This window comes from Mustela lutreola, chromosome 17, assembly GCF_030435805.1.
Source record: "Mustela lutreola isolate mMusLut2 chromosome 17, mMusLut2.pri, whole genome shotgun sequence".
In the NCBI taxonomy this organism is placed as follows: domain Eukaryota; kingdom Metazoa; phylum Chordata; class Mammalia; order Carnivora; family Mustelidae; genus Mustela; species Mustela lutreola.
In genome coordinates, this window is record NC_081306.1 from 2,034,733 (window position 1) to 2,055,336 (window position 20,604).

General features: G+C 54.1%; 1 protein-coding gene across 4 annotated transcripts in view; it reads left to right on the forward strand.

Moving 5' to 3' along the window:
* GSG1L (GSG1 like) overlaps positions 1–20,604 on the forward strand; it is a 193,081-nt gene that overhangs the window by 154,684 nt on the left and 17,793 nt on the right. For 2 of the 4 annotated variants that reach the window (XM_059154914.1, XM_059154915.1), the window contains exons 4-5: positions 1,251–1,362; positions 11,937–12,104. In XM_059154914.1, the coding sequence (XP_059010897.1) occupies positions 1,251–1,362; positions 11,937–12,104 (280 nt within the window). The remainder of the gene's footprint in view (positions 1–1,250; positions 1,363–11,936; positions 12,105–20,604) is intronic. The other 2 variants (XM_059154916.1, XM_059154917.1) reach the window with 1 other exon arrangement.

The window sequence follows — 20,604 nt, forward strand, 5'->3', positions numbered from 1 at the left end:
GTGGGCCACCTGAACAATGGTACATAGTCCCCGATCATGGTACTTCTTGATACTTAGAAGGTTGTTACGAAAAGGAAGAGGTAATAACCCCGAGTGCTTGGCCCACAGCAGGTGCACAAGCATGATTGCTTTCCTTTCTAGTAATCTACCCCTTCTCTTCTCCACACTGTATCACTCTGTCTTAGGGTTGGGTTCGTGAGGGCTCCAGATGCCATGGTCCACACAGGGAAATGCCCCCCGGGCTGTAATAACCCTTCCAGCTGTAACAACTCTATGCCCCCAGGCACTGGCATTGAAGCTGCCTTGTCCCATTCACCCACCTTTTGCCTTACCCGTCAGAGTCCTCATCTTAGGGTCCAAAGATCTGAACAAAGCTCAAAGAGTGAAGCTTTGCCCAGCTCTCCATGGAGAAAATGTGGGGGAAGCGGATTCCCACTCAGATCCGTGGGAATCCCAGCCAGCGGGCTCAAAGATTTTTGACCCGTGAACCACAGAAAAACATTGCATGTTTCAGTCACCACACACACGGACGTACGCGTAGAACCAAAAAGATTCACAAAATAATGTTCACTCTTGCTAAGCTTGATAGTATTGGGCATGTCTTTTCTATTCCATTCTTGTTGCCTTTCTTTCTTTCTTTCTTTCTTTCTTTCTTTTTTTTTTTTTTTTTTTTTACTGCTGGCAATCAGTGAAGGTGATTTCATGACCCACTAGTCTAATGAGTCCAGACCTACAGTTTGAAAAATACCCTCTAGGCGCCTTCTCCCAAATGACCAAATGACCTTACAGTTTGCAGGCATCAGCGAACTATATAGCCCACGGGTGAAATCCGGCCCAGCGCTTGTTTTTGTAAATAAAGTTTTATCGGTACACAGCCATACTCATCCATGTATGTATTGTCTATGGCTCTTTGGGGCTACAGCAGTGGAGAAGTAGTTGCAACAGACATCGCGTGGATCCCAGAGCCTTAAGTATCTATATTACCCGGTACTTAACAGAAAAAGTGTGTCCACCTATGCCCAGAGCTAACTCTGGGTCTCCCTTGTTTAATCTCCCCAGGCCTGCCTTTTGCTCTCTCACTCAAGCTCAAGTTCCTTGGCTGGCTGAGAAAACCGCCCCCCTCTTGCTTCCTGCTCCAGTCCTGCCGACGGTCCTTCCTCCAGGCTGTCCCCCAATACTAAGAGGTCCATGGGACAAAGGGGACAGAGCCCCACCTGGCCTCCTGACGCCTTGTTCTGCTCCCCCCACAGGCCTCCTGGGAATGGTAGCCCACATGATGTACACACAAGTATTCCAGGTCACTGTGAGTCTTGGCCCTGAAGACTGGAGACCCCACTCCTGGGACTACGGGTGGTCGTTCTGGTAAGTGGCTTTGACCTTTAGCCTTGCTGGGACTTCAGCAGCTTGGCCCAGCTCGGGGGAGAAGAGCAGAAGAGGGCAAAGGTAGCTAGCCAGGAGTCCAAAGGCACTTTGAGACCCTACAGCTGGGGTTGCAAACTATGACCCACGGGCTAAATCAGGCCCACAACCTGTTTTTCCACAGCCTTTGACTTAAGGATGGTTTTTACATGCAGGATGCTGGAAAATAAATCAAAAGAATAACATCTTGTGGCCTGTGAACATTACACGAAATTCAAATTTCAGTGTCCGTCAATCAAGTTTTACGGGGACAGAGCCACACTTAACATTTATGTGTTGTCTGGCTGCTTTCCCGCTACAACAACGGGATTGTGGTTGCTACCGACCCTCCGCGGCCCGCAGGCCTGAAGTATTTACTACCTGGCCCTCTACAGAGAAAGTTTGCCGACCCTGCCACACAGGCCGCTCTGGGAAGGTGGGGATGGGAGCTGGCAAGTGGCGGGAGCCCCGGGAGGTCTGATAAGCTGGGTGTGCCAAAGAAAGGCAAAAACTGAAAACTTGCAAATGGTGAGTGGGTAGAATGGATGCTGGGTGAGCTACCAGACACTACCAGAAGTGTCTGCTTCAGGCACAGCTGGATCCAGGTGATCAGATGATTCATCAGGAGTTTAGACGGTCTCCCCTCCCCATTTTCCTATCTCTGTTCCCTTTGTGTTGGTTGGCTTCATTCACAAGCAGCTTTTCCCTAAGCAAGCTTTTTCCTAAAGCAAACTCATCAAACCCAGCTCTAGACTTACATTTTACAAATGTGGGAACACCAGCAGAGAGATGGGGCTTCTTTCCAGGATTTCCAGCCAACATCCTGGTAATGGCTTTCACTGGATTGGCTTAAGTCATGTGTCCATCCCAGGACCAATGATTTAGACCCCAAGGAGACTGGGGGCTGCTCTAATTGGTCTGGCCCGAGTCACAAGGTCAAGGAGGAGAGATTGACCCCACGCAAAATGTTGGTCCAAAGAGGAGGAAGGGCGTCCCCTAAGGGAAATTTGGGGGTGGGGTGGGGTTATCAGATGGGATGCATGCTGGAAAGAGCAACCACACATGTCTGGGGTCTGCAGATCTGGACCATTCTGGTGGTTGGGGATCATTTATCTACTTAGTCATTTTACAGGCGCTTACCACATGCTTACTTGGGGGCAGCCGCTCTCCTAGGTACTGGGGGTACATCAGTGGCCAAGACACTGTTGTAACAGGCAATGGAGACAAGTAAATAAGCTATCCTGTGGATGGTGGGGTGGGGGGCGGTTCACAGACCACCGGAGGAGAGCTCGCAGACCTAGCCCCAGGCAGGGAGGGCCCTCTGGGAGCAATGTAGTCAGGCAGGCTAGAGGAAGAGGGGATAAGCTAGTGTGCTGGCCGGGGGTCAGCAGGTACAGAGACTTTGGAGGAAGGTGGTCAGAGTGGAGCAGGAAGACCTCCAAGTCAGAAAGAACCCCTTTCAGACCTGTGGGGACGGCTACTGATGTGTGCCCCTCGCACTCTGCTGGGCTCCGCCCCCTGCAAAGACAGGTGCCTTAAAGGGACCTAGACCGTCCCACACCACCCCTGATCCCTTGAAGTGGAAGCACCGCAGGGAAACCAGCTAAGGCTCTGGCTCCCTGTCACCCAGGGCTTCCCTCCTTATGGTCATTCTTGCCCGAGCTCTTGACCTTGGAAGCTGGTCATCGGAACTAGATGGTGCGGAGCACGTGTGTAATAGTCTCTGCCGTGCACCGGGCCCTGCTGTGTCATCATTCTAACAAAGCTCTGGTTGTGTACTTTGTGGAGAGGGAACGGAGGCACAGGGAACTTAAGTCAACTCTCCAGGCCAGCTGGTGCTGCGTGGCAGAGCTGGGATCTGAACGCAGGTGGCCTGGCCTTGGAGCCCACCCCTTCAGCCTCTGTATTCTGCCTCTCTGAGTCTGGGATGATACAAAGACGGTTTATAGATGGGCTTAGCACCCTGTTTCACATATGGCAAGCGCTCTTCTAAAAGTGTTTACCAACCCTTTTTTAATTTTTTAATTTTTATTTTTTTAAAAGATTTTATTTATTTATTTGACAGAGAGAAATCACAAGTAAGCAGAGAGGCAGGCAGAGAGAGGAGGAAGCAGGCTCCCTGCGGAGCAGAGAGCCTGATGCGGGGCTCGATCCCAGAACCCTGGGATCATGACCTGAGCCGAAGGCAGAGGCTTTAACCCACTGAGCCACCCAGGCACCCGGTACCAACCCTTTTTTTTTAAAAAAAGATTTTATTTATTTGTTTAGAAAGCACCAAATAGGAGGAAGAGCAGAGAAAGAGGGAGAGAGAGGATCTCAAGCCGACTCATGCCGAGCATGAGTGTGGAGCCCAGTGTGGCACTTGATCTCATGAACCTGAGATCATGACCTGAGCCTCCATCAAGAGTCCAGTCCTTAACAGACGGAGCCACCCAGACGCCCCAGACACCAGCCCTTCTAATATTACTATTACTGATATGCAATTAACATATGCAAAACCCGCATGTTGCGTGTATAGAAACCAGGGCTCAGAAAGGTTGGGTCACTCACCCAGGGTCCCACAGCCTTCAGTGGTTATAGGATTCTGAGCCCCTCCTCCCACAGGAGGCTCTCTAGAGGCCTCTAGCTCTCCATCCTGGCACTTAGCATCCAAAACCCAGTCTGCTGTGTCAGCCAGGGGAACCTTTCTTTCCCTGAAAGCCGGGCCTCCTGCCCTCCTCCCCTTCTCCCTCGGGGCTGGCCTCATTCTCATTTGACTTCTTTAAGGCCGGGGCCCAACATGCGGCCCCTATTAGGGCTGATCCATTTCTTCTTGTCACCGAGGCCTGCAAGATGGATCAGCCCCATTTTTCATCCCTTACTTCTGGGGCCTCGCCAGGGCTGTGCAGTGTCATTTCTCTTGTTTAATATGTGTGAGGCCATTTGTCAAAATTCTGGTCCCTGCCCCCACCACAGGCACAAGAGAGGAGACCCTCTCGGAGGCCAGACAGCTCCGGCCTCTGTCTCCCCACCCAGCAGAGCCAGGTAGGCCTCGGGGGCTTGGCAGGCGGGGGATGGGAGATGCTCAGCTGATGTTGGGCACCAGCTTCCCGGAGAGACACGTGCACAGGGAGGGGAAGGCTCCTTGCTTGGGAATCAGACAGCCTGGTTCAAACCTTCCGCTGACATGCACGGCCGGACCCCTGCAGGCTGACAGTGTGGAGGCGTGGTGGAGGCCAGAGGAATCAGAGCGCATGGGAACAGAGCCCCCACTCTGACCCTCACTGGCTGTGGACGCGCCCCAGGTCACTCAGCCTCCCCGTGCCTCAGTATCCTCATCTGTAAAATGGGGCTGGCCTGAGTTTCTCCTTGTGGGGCCCCTGCAAGTAGCGTGTCCTGTATCTCTTCATCTAGACACCTTACCCGAAAATAAAAATGGGTTCTTGTTTCTTACGGTTTAGTGCGTTGACCGGGCTTAGCTAGGACATCCTTGCTCAGGGTCTCCCGTGACGCTCCAGTGGGTCGCTGGCCACGATGACATCATCTGGGGCAGGGCCAGGGAGGGTGTCCAAGCTGGCCCCTCCCAGCACCGGCTGTGGGTGCCGGCTGGGGGCTGGGGGCTCAGCGAGGCTGTCAGCGGGCGCGGCTTCTCGTGAGGAGCAAGAATTCCAAGAGATCTGAGCAGATGCTACGAGTTTATTTTATGACCTTGCCTCGGAAGTCACTCTGTCACTTCTGGTGCGTTCTCTTGGTCGAGAGCTAGTGATGGGGCCAGATTCAAGGCGAAGGGGCCTCGAAAAGCATGAACCTTAGGAGGGGAGGCTCCAGGCAGGGGCATCTCGGGAGGAGCTATGATGGGGACCCGGTGGATCGGGGCAGTGCGGTGCTTAGCACAGAGGTTGTGCTCCATGAATGCTGCTGTTCGAGGGAAGCAGCCGCCTCTCAGTCTATCCACCTCTGGAGTGGATAATAGTAATGTGTGTTTCATAGGGTTGTTGGAGGGACTATGTGTACCGAGCTCTTAAAGCGCTTGGTACACAGCGAGTGCTCCTAAGTGGCAGTGATTCTAAGTGGTGACAATGACATTGAGCCTTTGCTAATGCTGCTCTCACTTGCTGGGAGGCACATGCCCCGAATGTCCACACAAGTGACACCCTGTGAGCATGCAGGCAGCCCCTTGCCGTCTGTGCCCTGGGCTCCAGCTGCCCCGGAGGGGGGTGCCCTCCTGTCCCTTTGGCCCTAAGCCTCGGAACCCCATTGGAGGCCCCTCCCCACCTTCTGCCTGGCTTTTTTTTTCTTTTTCTTTTTTTTTCCTTCCCCAGCTCTGTGTCTCAGGTCCCCAAGCTGTCTGGTCCTGCCGTGCTAACTCCCACAGACGGGTTACCAGGCCCAGTTCAGGGACCAGGACGCAGCCTCAGAGAGAGCAAAGGCCCAGAACACGCAGTGAGCCCAGGGGCTGCAAACTGCGCATAGCCCCGGGCTGGGGCTGAGACCAGCCCCTAGACGTTTTGTCGCCTGCCAAGGTGTTAGATAAGAGATGGATTCAGGCAACTTGGTGGCTCAATTGGTTAAGCATCTGCCTTGGGCTCCGATCAGGGTCCCAAGGTCCTGGAATCAAGGACCACACTGGGCTCCCTGCTCAGTGGGGATCTGCTTCTCCCTCCCCGTCGGTCCCCCTGCTCACGATCGCTTTCTCTCTCTCACACACACATACGCACAAATCTAGGGAAAAAAAAAAAAACCTATTAAAAATTACAGTGTTTTAAAAAAATAACAGACGTACTTGTTTTTAACATCTAAAAAGGTGAACATTTTACGTAAAAATCCAAGTTTGGGGCTCCTATCAGAAGCTATGTCCTTGCCAAACCGGCCTTGCCACGTGCACCGGGAGCTGGAGTTGCGTGGTGGCTGTCCCTTTCCATGGGGCATCTGCTCCCCGGGTCACCCCCACCCCTGCCCCTCCCTGCCGCCTTGCGCTTTCCCGGCATCACCAACCACCAGACCCTGCAGGAATCTGCATGGTGGCCCCCGCGGGGAAGGGCAGCATGGCAGTTTTCCTGGTGATGACGGGAACGTGGAAAACTAGTCGCTTTGTCCTTCTGCTTCGAATTTGATCAAAATGGAGCAAGATTTTAGAAAGCCCCCGTCCTGAGCGTTCTGCCTGCAGACTGCGGGTAGGAGAGCATCACAGAGTTGTAGCTTCACAAGAGCTAGAAGCCCAGAGAGGTTAAGCAGTTTGGCACAGGTCACACAGCAGAGTAGCAGGTTGGGCCAGGACCGGGTTGAGGCAGGGATGCCTCTCTGTTCGCCCCCGAGACCCAGTCTCCGTGAAGCGGATGGCCTGGCCGCTACCCTCTTTTCTTCGCCTTGCGCCCTCCAATCTCCGCGACCCTGCGGAAACAGAAGGCTGGCCTCTTCCCTCTCTTGGGGCCCGAGGGCTGGCCTGCCCTCTCTGCAGGCCTTAGCTGGCCTTTCTGCTGCCGTGACCATCGAAGGACCTTGCCCCACGGAGCCCCTGGAGAGGGTGTGTTGGCTGTCACCACTGTCACCGCTGGGAGAGCGAGAGTGCTCAGCAGGAAGCTGGAAGCTCTCTTTTTCTCACGTCCCCCAAAGCAGGGGGCTCTGGCCTCCCTTCCTCTACGACCAGGGAGGGGACGCCTGCTGGCCGTGGCTGAACTGGCTGGGCCCCCAGAACCTGCCACTGTCAGCTCTGCAGCCCTCAGCTCTGGGGCCCTGAGCGTGGCCTAGACCAAGCATTTGTGTCCTGTCTTGCACTCTGATTCTCTGTCCGTCCATCCTAATGAGGACTAGGGCTGCCTCCCTTGGGGGTCAGGTAACAGTCTTCCCACGGAGCAGGGCCTCTATTCATCCCCGGATCTGGCCCCAGCATCCGCCCTGGCCTGCCCTGCAGCTCCCAGAGCACCAAGAGGTTGACAGCCACTCTGTCCAGCCCATCACCCTCCCCTCTCCTCCCCCACAGTGTCCACTCTGCTCTCGGCTCCCAAAACCAGGCCAACCACCCACGTGGTTATATCTGTTCGTTCAGTCTGTTTGGGTCATATCTGTATCTCTTCGTTCTACCAATATTTACTGGGCACCTCCTATGTGCCAGGCACAGTTCTAGGTGCTAAGGATAGAGCAGTGAACAAAACAAAGCTTCTGTTTTCATGAAACTGAAGTTCTGGTGTGGGTGGGAAGATGATCAAAGCCCCTTCTGGAAAGATGGAATAGACCTACGTCTCCCTATTCCTCCTGCTAAAGACACCTAAGATCCTGGAACACGAGACATAAGGCCAGCGTAACAAGGAGCTGGTCGAGAGAAGACAGTCGGCTGACCTGGGACCAAGAGACAGGACACCGGCGCAACCCAGGCTGGAAATGAAGAAGTCAGCAACCCGGCAATGCCAAAGATGCCCGTGTACGTGCAGGTGCATACACGCGCGCGCACACACACACACACACACACACACACGCAAACACACCAAAAGTCTGCTTTCTGTAGTCACAGGACCAGGAAAGGGGCAGCCTACCAAGACAGAAAACTTAGCAACAACTGCTCTCGACAGTCACACATCCCAGAAAACAAACCACGAACAAACCAACGGCTGTGGGTGGATGCCCCCACTCGCGCCAAGCTCAGATTCCCTTCATCAGGCTGTCATGAGGCACATCACCGGCGGCAGTGAGAGCAGAGCAGGGAGCCGCGACTGTCACTTTTCTGGAATTGTAACAAACCCCACCCATCCCCAAGCGGCAGTGGAGGTCACACAGGGAGCCAGGACCCCTGCCCCCAGGGACAGTCAGTTCTGCTCATGCAATGCCTATTAAAATCTCAGCAAGATTTCTTGTAGGTATAGACAAGATTATTCTGGAATTTATTAGGAAAGGCAAAGGAACTAGAATAGCTAAAACAATTTTGAGAAGTCTCGAAGTGGGAGGAATTAGTCTATCCAATTTCAAGATTTAATATGTAGTTACAGTAGTCTAGGCTGTGCGGTCAGGAGGAGGGATACACAGAGATCAATAGGACAGAAGAAGGAACCCAGAAACAGACCCACACAAATGGGCCTCACTGATCATTTGACAAAGATGCAAATCCATTCCGTGGAGAGGGGAGTAGCCTTTTCAACAAATGGTGGCTGGAATTATTGGACGTACAGAGACAAAAGGAAAAAAAAAAATCAATCTTGATCTAAACTCCATGCCTGGTATCAAAATTAACTCAAAATGGTTTAGGGACCGAAATACAAATTGTAAGACTCTAAAATTTTTAGGGAAAAAAATAGAAAATCTTTGGGATCTAGACATAGGCACAGAGGTCTTAGATTTGATATCAAACGGATCAAAAACATAAATGGAAAATTTGATACTTTGTATGTCAGCAAAATGAAACACTTGCTCTGTGACAGACCTGTGGTTGGAAAGACAAGCGACCGAGGAAAACATTTGTAAGCCACCTCTCACACAAAGGCCCAGTATTTAGGATCCATACAAACACTCCCAACTCAACTGTAAACAACAACAGCGTCCAAACAATCTGATTAGAAAGTGGGCAGAAGAACATGAACAGATATTTTGCCAAAGAGGATAAACAGATGGCAAGTAAGCAAGAGAAAAGATGTTCAGCACCATTAGCCATTAGAAAAATGCAAATGAAAACCACAATGAGGTGTTACTACACAGCTATCAGAATCGCTCAAAGAAAAAAAAAAAAAGCGACAACATGACATGCTGGTGCAGATGTGGAGAAACTGCCTGATCTGAGGGCACAAATGGTTGGTACAGAAATTGGGTTGACTCTCCAGAGAAGAATACTGAGTGCTAAAAGCCGATCCCCAAAATACGGGCTGTGTGATTCCATTTATGCAACATTCTTAAAATGACAAAATAAGAGAAATGAAGAGCTGATTACTGGTTGCTAGAGGTTGGGAGGGGAGGGGGTGTGGCTGTAAAATGGCAACAGGAGTGTGGTGAACGGAGACGGTCTGTATCTTGACTATTGGTGTCGATATGCCGGCTGGGGACTGACTGTATCCGCAAGACGTTACCATTGAGGAAAACTGGGTACAGGGTACGTGGAACTCTCTGTGTTATTTCTTACAACTGCTTGTGAATCTATAATTATCCCAAAATAGAAAGTTTCATTTAAGAACAAAGAATAATAAATAATAGGAAGAAAAGCTACAGGAGAATTACAGGGTGTGGTGAGGCCTGCGATGAAACTGAACAGGGGTGTGTGACAGGGAGAGAAGCTCCTCCCCTCATCGGGTAACCAGACTTGGAAGCTGGACCTGCTCCTAGATAAGCTCCCTGATCCTAAAGACTCGAAATTCACTTTTAAAACTAAGCCATGTAAAATAGGGAATTTATAGAAAGCAATTGCGCAGGAACTTGGGTTGCTGATGACAGACACCCCATTCAGACTGGCTTAGAGAAAGAAAAAAATCCGATAAGGGAGTTTGGGCTCCCATAACTGAAAAGTCCAGGGATAATGGCTTCAGCACAGGGACCTGGATCTTTTTTCAAGGCTCTGCTAAGTAGTCAGCCTCCTTAGCAGGTTGCATGGTGGCAAGACAGTTCCTAGCAGCTCCAGGCTCAAATCCCACCAGCTTGGCACCCCGGGAGAGATGGGACCGAGAGTCCCGGGATGGAGTCTCATCAGCCTGACTTGGGTGTCACACGCCCATCCGTGAACCAATGACTGTGGCCAGAGGGAAGTGATGCTCTCATTGGCCAGGTATTCGCCATGCAATCACCCTAAAGTTTGGGGATGAGGCCAGCTCCACGCAAACCGTGTGGCCTGAGAGGAGGGAAGCACTGGTCCCTTAACAGAACGGTTACTGGTCAGGCCAAACCAACCTGGGTGTCGGGGAATCCCAGGAGAGGCCCGCTTCTTTGTTCTCCAGCCTCGCGTTCTGAATTTCCACCTCTGTAGTTCAAACACCCATCCCACTTTGAGCTGGTCTTGAGTTTCATTGCTGAGAGGACAGAGTATCTGATTGGATCGACTTTGGTCAGATGCTCAGCCCTTATCCAGTCGTCTGTGAACAGGGAGGGCGGGGTGACCTCCCAGACTCTTTGACGGACAGGGCTGCTCTAAGACAGACCAGGTGGAGCCCATCGCTGTCCGTCATCGATACTGGAGAGCTTCTGGGAGGTCTACATTTGCTCCTTATCACGAAGGAACAAGGAATCCATTAGCAGTTTTGTCGATAAGGGACAGGTGATGATCGGGCATCCCTGGGAGACAGGCTGAATCCTCCCACTTCCCCTTGCTTGCCTTCTGGGTGGCCTGGGGCTGATAAAAAGCAGAGCAGTGCGTGTGGCAGGTGGGCTGCCCTGGCCTTGAGGAATGGATTGGCGGTGATGTTGAGAGACCCAACGGAGAAGAGGAGGTTGGATGCTGTGGGACAGGCCGGCAGCACTGAGCCTTGATTGGGAGGAAACCCGTCATCCGGGCAGGGACTGGAGAGCATGGACGCGGAGACCCGGCTGGGTGTAACTCACGGGAGTCAGGCAGGTCCCCGCTCCTGATTCTAAATGTTACTGCCCCGTCCTGGTCAGAGGAACTAGGCGGGAGACCACGTCTAGAACGGACAGCGGGTCAGAGAAGACCAGCGCCTGGTCCCTGATCTGCTAGGTCCACACCTCCTTCCCTTCTTTCCCGCTGTCAGCTCTGGCTGGCCCCACATCCACGTCAGGTGAGCGCAGCCAAGAATTGCCGGCAGTGCTTGGAGGAAGGGTGGAGAAGAGCGCCACACGGTCATGATAGCTTAATCTCGCAGAGGGAGAGTTTGGAAATGAAGCCAGACAGAAGGGGCAGGAAGCATGTTGAAGCTGCTGGTGGTTGTAAGGACAGCGAACTTCTTTTGAGTGCCTGCTCTATGCACCAGGCGCAGTCTGAGATGTTTTGGACGGCCCATCTCCTTCAATCCTTACAACAACGTTGTGAGTTGGTGCTGTTGTTACATCCATTAAAATGATGTGAGGAGTAAGGGGCGGGGGGGTTAAGCATCTTGCCCAAGGTCAAACATGAACAGAGGTAATTTAACCCACCATGGACACCAGCTTTTAGGGTCCCCCCCCCCCGCCGCTTCTTCTTTATCATCAACTCCAACTAATTGCACTCTCCCGCGCTCCAGCATCTCAGACCTCCGGCAGTCTGTGGGCTATTCCTCACTGCCTCGTGCCTCCGTGCCTTTGCACACGCCCTTCCCTCTTCATGGAATGCCCTTCTCCCTGGTAAACTCTCGCTCATCCTGCAAGACCCCTTGCGGCCTACCTGTGCTCTGGTGACCTTCCCTGAGTCTGGCCCCTATGGATGGAAGGTCTCGCTCTTTCCTTGTGGCCCAGTAATGAAGGCTGTCATGTCTGCATCACAGTGCACAGGCTGAGTGGGGCGGAGACCTCATCTTGGTCTTCTCTGCAGTAGCACCTGCTCCAGAGTGGCCCAGAGAAGGCAGCTGTGCAAGGTGAATGCATGTCTGGCGGGGGGGGGGGGCAGTTTCCTGTCCCCTGCCCATCCTCACTGTGGCACCTCTCTCCTCATCTCTTGGCAGCCTGGCGTGGGGCTCCTTTACCTGCTGCATGGCAGCCTCTGTCACCACCCTCAACTCCTACACCAAGACGGTCATTGAGTTCCGGCACAAGCGCAAGGTCTTTGAGCAGGGCTACCGGGAGGAGCCGACCTTCATAGAACCTGAGGCCATCAAGTACTTCCGGGAGAGGTCAGTGCACATGGGGTCACCTCTGGCCATCATTGGGAGTCCAAAGCCCAGGGTTTGGCCTCAGTAGCCACAGGGCTCCAGTCAAAAGCTAGAGTGATTGGACAGAAGCATCCTGGGGGTGTAGTGGGGTAGAAGGGAGAGGCTGGGTAAGGCAGAGTTTGGACCCCACTGTGTTGGCATTTCTGGGATATTTTGGTGTTTTATGGGATATGAGGTTGCCTTGTGATCAGAGCCTGAGAAACCAAGAAGAAAGAACTGAGTCTCAGTGTTTGCTCGTTAGCCCCATGCTTCTGAGAACCATGTCTTTTTAGGGGCATACCGAGAACAAACCAAGGTCCTCTTCTTGGGCTCTGTTACAGCAATGAGTGGAAAGAGGGACCCAGCAGTGGGATTGTTGATCACTGCTGGAGGACGAGGTCTCCTCAAGGCCAGGGACTACATCGGATCCCCTGAGTCCTCAGAGTCCAGTTGGGAATAGAAGGGCCAATCAATCGTGTATATATGAATGGATGGTTGAATGCTTGGGTGTATGTACGGAAGTGTGTTTGGGTGGGTGGGTGGCTGGATGGTTGGGTGGGTGGATGGATGGACGGATGGGTGTATGTATGGATGGATGGATGGTTGGGTGGGCAGTTGGATGGTTGGTTGGGTGGAAGGAGAGATAGATGAATGAAAGAATTCACGCATGTGTGCATGCATACATGGATGGGTGGGTACTTGGCTGCATGGATGGATGGCGGAGAATGGCTGAAGGACAGACAGGCAGAGGGTCAGCATGTTTCCTGGGACCATCTCTTAAATAAACCACGCATGCCCAAATCCTTGTCACAGGGTCTGCTTCTAGGGGAGCTGACTAGATATGCAATAATGCCCTTCAGTGGTAGCGCACTGAAAGGTTGTCAGGACTGATGAACAGAGTCTGAGGAGGAAAGGGGGAAGGAGACTGCGGAGCTGGGCAGCATCGAGCACCTGGACTCTCTGAGGCAGTGGAAAGGTTTCAAGCCAAGGAGTCACATGACGGAGGCCACACGGGCACCTCTCTCTGACTCCTGCAGACCCCGTCATCTCTCCTGTGCCGTGTGGGCCTCCTTTCTGTGCTTTGAACACCGTGAGCTCACCCCTCCCGAGGCCTTTTGCACTTGCTATGCCCTTGATTGGAGTATGCACCTGGCTGGCTGACTCGGGTCTCAGCTTGAACTTCAGCTGCTCAGTGAGGCCTTCCGTAATCAGTCGGTCTAAATTCGCCCCGTGCACTCCAGCCAGGTTTTCAGAGCACCCACACAACCTGACTGTATCCTGTTGTGTCTGAGTTTACAGGCTGTGAGCTCCAGGATGGACAAGCTTCGTGGTCTTGTTCCCTGCTCTATTCCCAGCTCCTACAACTGGGCCAGGCACCTAGCAGGTGTTTTTTTATTTTTCTTTGGATAACCGACTGAATTCTCCCTGGAGACCTCAGGCCCGGCTGCCCCACACACTTTGAGCTCAAACTTCACCATCACCAGTCAGATGCAGCTTCCTGGCTCCCCGACGCTAGGGTCCCAGATCAGGTGTCCAGCCTGGGGCCAGACAGCTGTGGCTGGGAAGCTTGGACTCCTTGGGCATACGGGGCCACCTTGCCCACGGCTGGGGTCAGTGTGCTCACCAGGAAGGTGGCAACGGCTGGCATAGGACAGGACCCGCAGGAGGTGCTTAGGAACCATATATAGCAGCCGTATACACAGCACGATGTCTAAAGCCATCCCTTATCACTGCATCCTCAGCTGTCCCCTCGGCTAGGAGAGAACCCGGGGCATCTGCAGGCAGCCTTGTCCTACCGAGGCAGAAGACAGGACCTCTCCGAACTCCATCATCAAGAAGCTGCTCTTTGCCAGTGCCCTGGTTGGAACGGTCCCTAACAGCTCAGGCCCTGGCCGTGTGGGGGCAGATGCCTGGTTCTCAGCATATGTGCAGAATATCACTTTACGCGTTCATAACTTGAACATTATGCAGAGGTTCATCAAATTTTATTTCCCTTCCTCTCTGAGGAGAGCATTTCAGCTTAGCTGGGCTGTTCTAATTTTTTTTTTTTTTTTTTTTTTTTTTTGGTGCTTCCCCACAAAGCTCAGAGCACGTGGATCTCTCCCAGCACAGGTCTGCAAGTGGCCCAGCAGCAGCAGGGCTGAAATCCTGCACTGGCCAGTGTCCCCAAAACTGTAGCCACAGACACCAGGGGAGAGACCTGAGGGGCTCACCTGCCTAGGTTTTCCCCTCCTTGGGGGGTTGGAGGGTGGCGGAAGGAGCAGGGACTTCGGGAAAGCCTCAGTCTGAGTGCATGGTTCACTGCTGAGTTCTGTAGCTTCACTGCTGTGTGACTTGGGGCAAGGCACTAAGCCTGTCTGGGCCAGTGTCCTCTGACAGCCAGCAGGAGAGCCCAGAGCCGTCAGCGTCCTGGAAAGTCACACTTTGTAATGCAGGTAATGTGCTGGGCAGAGTACTGCATTTTCTATCTGTGAGTCTGTTGCTTCTGCTGCTGATGTGACATAGAAAGCTTAGTAATGATGAAGACGATTGGCTTAGGAGATGGCATTTTAGGCATTAGGAATCTAATAACCGTATTAATAACCACAGCAGACATTGGGTGCCTTCTCTCTGCTCCAGGTATGACTCAGTGAATTCCACCACGCCTCTGGGAGGTCATAGGTACTATTGTGTCCCCTGTTTTATAGATGTGAAATCAAGGCACAGAGAGGTAAAGTGACTTGTCTAAGGTCACACAGCTGGTAAGTGCCAGAGTTGGGATTTGAAGCAGGCCACAGTCTTGTGACGTGTGACCTCTCGAGACTGGTCAGCAGGCTCTGCCCGGCACTGAGGAGGGAGCTGGACTTGCAGGGGTGAATGAGGGGAGTCTGCTGAGGGCTCAGGGTGTGAGGGTGGGTGTGGTGCCCGGGGAGAGGGTGCAGGGTCTCCCAGCTGTGCCCACGGTTGCTGCCCACTTCACCAGGCCTCTCCGTCTGTGCTCCTGACTCTGGACAAGATGCCACCCTGTTGGGGCTGACGGGGCAGGGAGGGCCTGGTCTGCTGCCGCAGGCCACCCTCTTCGAGTTTTCTCTGGGGGGGAGCCTATGCAGGTCTCAGGACTAACTGGGCAGATTCTGAACAGTTTTCAGGGGTTTTGAAATGCAGGGGTGTGTGTGCACAGGGAGGCCAGTGTGCACGCGTGCGGACCGGGGGCTGGGGAGCCTACTCCTGACTCTGAGCGGCTGCTTAGAGAAACGTCTGGAATTAAGCGCTCCCCAGGTCCCCCGCCTGCCATCCCCAAGGAGGACGTCTTAATGGGGCCTCGGAGGGGAGGGTCAGAAGCTGCCGAATGAATGAAAGATAAATATTTGCAGACCCGGCTTTCCTGAATGCTTAATGTTCGGATCTGCTTTAACAACTCGTGGAGGAGAGCCAGACCTGTTGGATTGGACCCCGGCAGGGTTTCACAGCCACAGGGAACAGCCACCCTGCCTCCCTGGGGGAAGCCGCCGGGGTGGGAGAGCGAAAGTCTGGGAGCTTCCAGGGGGTGAAGAGCAGGTTGGGTGGCCTCCTGCCTGTGGGATCGGATCGCCGGCCTTCGCCTCGCTCTGCGACGTCCCGCTCTCTGAACTTACTTGTTAATCTATTTACCGCCTGGTTTGTCCCTGCCTCCTGTGTGCACAGCACCAGAGAAAGTGGACAACAACAGTCTTTGTGGTTTCTGCTGGATCAGGCACCTAGGAGCTCAGGGGCTCAATAAGTTGTGTTACTAACTCTTCATAGTAATTACACTGCTACCCACGGTGCAGAGCGGGACTGGGCTTCCTTCCTATGGCTGTTCCTGGGCCTGGCTGTGCGTGCACTCATTTAACCTTGGATGCCCTCCGTAAGGAATCGACCAGGTTGAACTTAACTCCATAATTTGCTAACTGTGGGTCACTTCCCCTCCTGCAGCCTCTGTTTTCCTGGCTGGAAAATGGGCTGGCACCCTTCCTCACAGTTTTCTTTTGAGGATTACATGAGATGATGCAGTGAAGTTTCACTTTATAAAACCGGGGCTCCCCCTTTCCCTGCCCACACCCCTGCCAGAAACCTCCCTCTGAACAGCACAAGGAAGACACTCCCTGCCTGAGAAAGGAGCCCAGCACACACCATAAGCTGGCGGCCCTTGGAGAATCCTGCCCGAAGACGTGCTTTGCTTGGTCCCTATGGTGGTTTAAAAATGTTTAAATTTTGGCTGAGTTTTAAGAATCAGAATCGCCTTAAGACGCCAAGGTTTTTGCTTCGCATGAGAAAGCGGACGGTCTGGCTGCACTGGGCTCCCGCTCTCACATGGTGTCGGTGGGCTGGAGCGAGCGGCAGCATCCTCCCCGGGAGGCCCCCGGGCTCGCCCATCACCTGCCCTGCCTCGGGATCTATGGAGCACGGCAAGGTGACATCGTGGGGTCTCCTGGAGGTGACAGCAGGCCGAGGGCCCAGGCCCAGCCCAGGGCAGCTGGAGGATAAAAGAGCTTTCAGAGATGAGACCCTTGAGCCAAGTTTCCAGAGGCACGTGCGGCGTTCGCCAGCCAGATGGGCAGCGGGTGAGAGAAGGCGTTCTTAGGCACAAGCAGCAGCACGGGCAAAGGCCCAGAGAGGGAGCACACAAGTGGATTTAGGAAAGTCTGAGCAGTTCGGTTTGATTTATGAGTGGGAGTTGGACCGGAGTCTCTGATCTCTCTCATCTTCCCACAGCACTGGGGTGGGGGCTGGCGGCCCCAGAGAATTTAAAAATTACCGGCTGGAGACCCATGGCGTAGCAGCCCTCCCCAGGCCTCCTTCCTGGGGCGCACGCGGCTGCACGGGGCCTCGAGGCAGGCATGGAGGAGCCAGACCTCAAGAGCGGGGAGATAGGCACAGATTGAATGATTCCTACCCCATTGAGGGCCTGACACGCCCCTTTGCCCATCTTCCTGCTTGGTATGGGGGGGCTCTCTGCTGTCTGCTCTCCAGTCCATTGTAGGGACGCTCTTGGAAGGGCCTGTCTTCACTTTGTCCCCTCTCTCTCATAGCACAACCCGCTGCCCCAAACAGCTCCCAGGGGCCCTGACCCTCAGCATACGCACCCCTCCCCAGGCCCCGCTGGCCACTCCTCCCTCCCCTTCTGTTAAGTGGCGATGCTCCCAGGGCTCTTTCTGGGCCCTCCTCTGTCCTCATATGACACAAGCCTCAGTGGCCCCATGTGTGCCAGGATTCCCGCATTCTTAGTCCACCCCAGACCGCCCGACTCCGTAGACATCTGTCTCTTTGCTGCTTCTACTTTGGATTCTCAAAAGCACCAAAACCTGGCATGGCCGGGACCGACTCAAGATGGTCTCCTCCAAACCCAGGCTTATTATCATGACTCTCTGCCCCCTATGGTCCTGCGCGTGCGAGCCACACCCCTGTGAGCCCTACATGGTTTTCCTGCATCCGCCCTTACCCCTCCCGTCCGTGTCCCCTCCCCAGTGGGATGCCCCTTGCCCCTTCACTGTGCTACTAACGCAGGACACCTCTGCCCCAGTTTTCTGCCTGAAACACCGCAGCGATTTCTGCTCACTGTCACATGTGCGGCCCAGCCACCTCCTAGCCTCACGAGACCCTGGTCCCCTTTCCTGCATGCAGCACTCCGTGGGCCCTGGCAGTTCCCTTCCTAGCAGGTGGTTCTGCCTGCGGGTAGCCACTGGACCGCTGTCCTCTCTGCCAGGAGAGCCCCACCCCGGCCTCCCCAGCTTTCATCCTTCAGGTGTGCCTCCAGCTTCGACCCCGAGCGAGACAGACCCCTCTCTGACCTGTAACAGCCCCGTGAATGGTCCCCCACCTCGCTCAGCTCTAACCTCGTAGTTCCTCAGCAAGGTCCCACAGGACAAGGACCCATGTCTGCTGTCCTATTTCCTTCCCCACCAGGGGGATGGATGGAGATAGTGAGGAAGAGCAGAGCGGAAAAAGCCTCTTGGGCAGGTCACTGGCCAGTCAGATAGGCCAAGCGACCTTTGCTGCCTGGAGCTGTCCATGGTCTTGCTTGTGTGACCAGTTCCCCAAGCCAAGCTCAACAGCCCCACGCCTCAGGTGTGCCCGCCTCCTCGAAGGCCGAGGAAGGAGCTTTGTAGATAACCCAAGTCTTGAGTCTTTCATGCATCGTAGGAGCCCCAGAGAGGCCATGAAAGGTGGGATGGGGGGTCCCACATGGGCTAAGGATTATTTGTTTTTCTAAATCACAATTTCTCACCCGTGCAGTTCTGAAAATAATCTCGAGGTGCTCGTATCTGGAGATCTCAGTCAAAAACCCAGTCCTGGGGACGCCTGGGTGGCTCAGTCGGTTAAGCCGCTGCCTTCGACTCAGGTCATGATCCCCGGGTCCTGGGACCGAGTCCCGCATTGGGCTCCTTGCTCGGCAGGGAGCCTACTTCTCTCTCCACCTCTGCCTGCCACTCTGCCTACTTGTGTGCTCTCTCTCTGTGACAAATAAATAAATAAAATCTTAAAAAAAAAACAACCAGTTCTGGAGAGACGGAAGAGAAAAGTCAAGTGCATGGAAGTCATGGAGGGCATTGACAGCGTGGATGTTTATCTTCTCTGTTATTTTCCCCACATGTTTCGTATCATGATGTTATTACTCAGAAGAAGGGAAGAGCAAAAAAAAAAAAAAAATCTTTTTAAAAAAATCCATTTATCTCCCGTATCTTGGAACGACACATTTGATATGATGTTATGGAATCTTAATTTCCTACTTACAGTCCTTGATTTGCCAGCATTTCTCTTAATTCCAGTCTGTATTCCAAGGGAAGTGGAGTTTTGTCCTTTCAAAATCAAAGGACAAAACGTGTCCTTTGTCCTCTGTGACCGTCCCCTAGAGAGTTAGCCTCTGAGACGGGTTCAGTCACAGCACCCTCTCGCCCACCTGTTTTCGCTTTCACGGCCTGAACATTACTTCCAGCGACGCTGTGCCCTTCCTTGCCCTCGTGGGGGTCCTTTGAAATCGCCACGTACTCTGGAGAGGCCTGTGGCAGCACCCGGAAATGAGAGGTGGCCCCATGAAGACTGCGGGACCCTTGGCCGGCCGAAGCAGCGTGAAGGAAGAGCCAGAAACACAGATGGGCCCTTGAGTGGAAATCGGTCAGAAGGAAGTGGGAGAGCGTCTGGAAGGAATGGCCAGTTCAGGAGGAATGGCCTTCGGGACTCCCAGCTGGAAGGGACCGGGAAGCAGGAGGGACTTGGCGAGGGGGTCTCTGGGCACCCTCCAACCCCACTGGGCAACCCTTAGGTGTTGCCCCTGTGTAGCTGGGACCCTGGGGAGGCCCCTGGAGGCTTGGGTCCCCTGGGTCACAGCCTAGGACACCAAGGGCGCCTGGGCCGAAGCTTAGCAGAGCCCCACGTGCGCCTAAAGCCGGGGGTCCAGTGCCTGGCTCTTCTGTGATCCGGGGCCAACAGTGTGGGCCTTACTTGGGAACCTGTGAGAATGCAGAGTCTCGGGCCCTGCCCCAGACCTGCTGAACCAGACTGGCCCATCCATGAGTGGCGAGCGAGGTCAGGCTCAGGAAACGTCAGGCTGGAGGGCGGAGCAGGTGCTCAGAAGGTGGGCGTGGCCAGAGGCCGAAGGAAGGGCCCCCACCCCCCAGCCAGCACCAGCCAGAGCCATCTGCACACATCCGCAGAAGACAGGACTTGGTAGGAATTTGAAAGATTTCTCGGAAAGCTGAGATGGCCGAGACACCCAGGCTTGCCGTCGAATGTGGGGTTTTTTCCCCCATTTTGTTTTCTAGTTACTCATTTTTATTGCATTTTATTTAAAAAAAAAAATGGTCCAAGGTAGATTGGAAATTAAGGTGGGGGGGGCGACACCTAGTCCTTTGTCAGACAGATGGAGACACGGGCTGTGCACGGGCTGTGGACTGCCAGTTCCTACCGGGAAGTGGCTGGAGGCTTGGGAAACAAGCCAGCCCAGGGACAGGGAGAGAGCGGCTGGCTTTGAGGACGGTACTGACAAGACCGCAGGGGACAGAGAACGTTCTGGAAGGGCTGTGCTGGCGAGGTGCTGGGGCTGCTGTCCCAGCAGAGAGAAGACCCGGCGGGAACCCCTGTGTGTGGTGACCTGACCTGCCGTGGCCACGTTTGGCCCAGGAATTAGGTGGGCAGGTACTTGGGGGTCCTCCTGAGAAGACGGGGCGGTGGCCCTGGTCTCCCCGCAAACCATCGGAGCCTCTCCGCCTCCATCACTCCCCAGCATCCGTCTCTTCTCTCAGAAGACAGTCAGCACCCAGCTGCAGCCCGATTCTGGAAGCGGTGGGTCCCTGGGGCGGTGGCTTTGTGACCGTGCAGTCACCCCCTGCACAGCTGTTGGCACATCTGCCTGCGGTTCTCAGAGCTGGAGTTGGATGGTCCCTGCTTCCCTCCGGGACCTCACAACGCAGGTTGGGGGGACCCAGGGTGGGTGGGACTGAGAGTCCCTGGCCACCTGGGGGTCTGCGGGGCACAGTGGGGACAC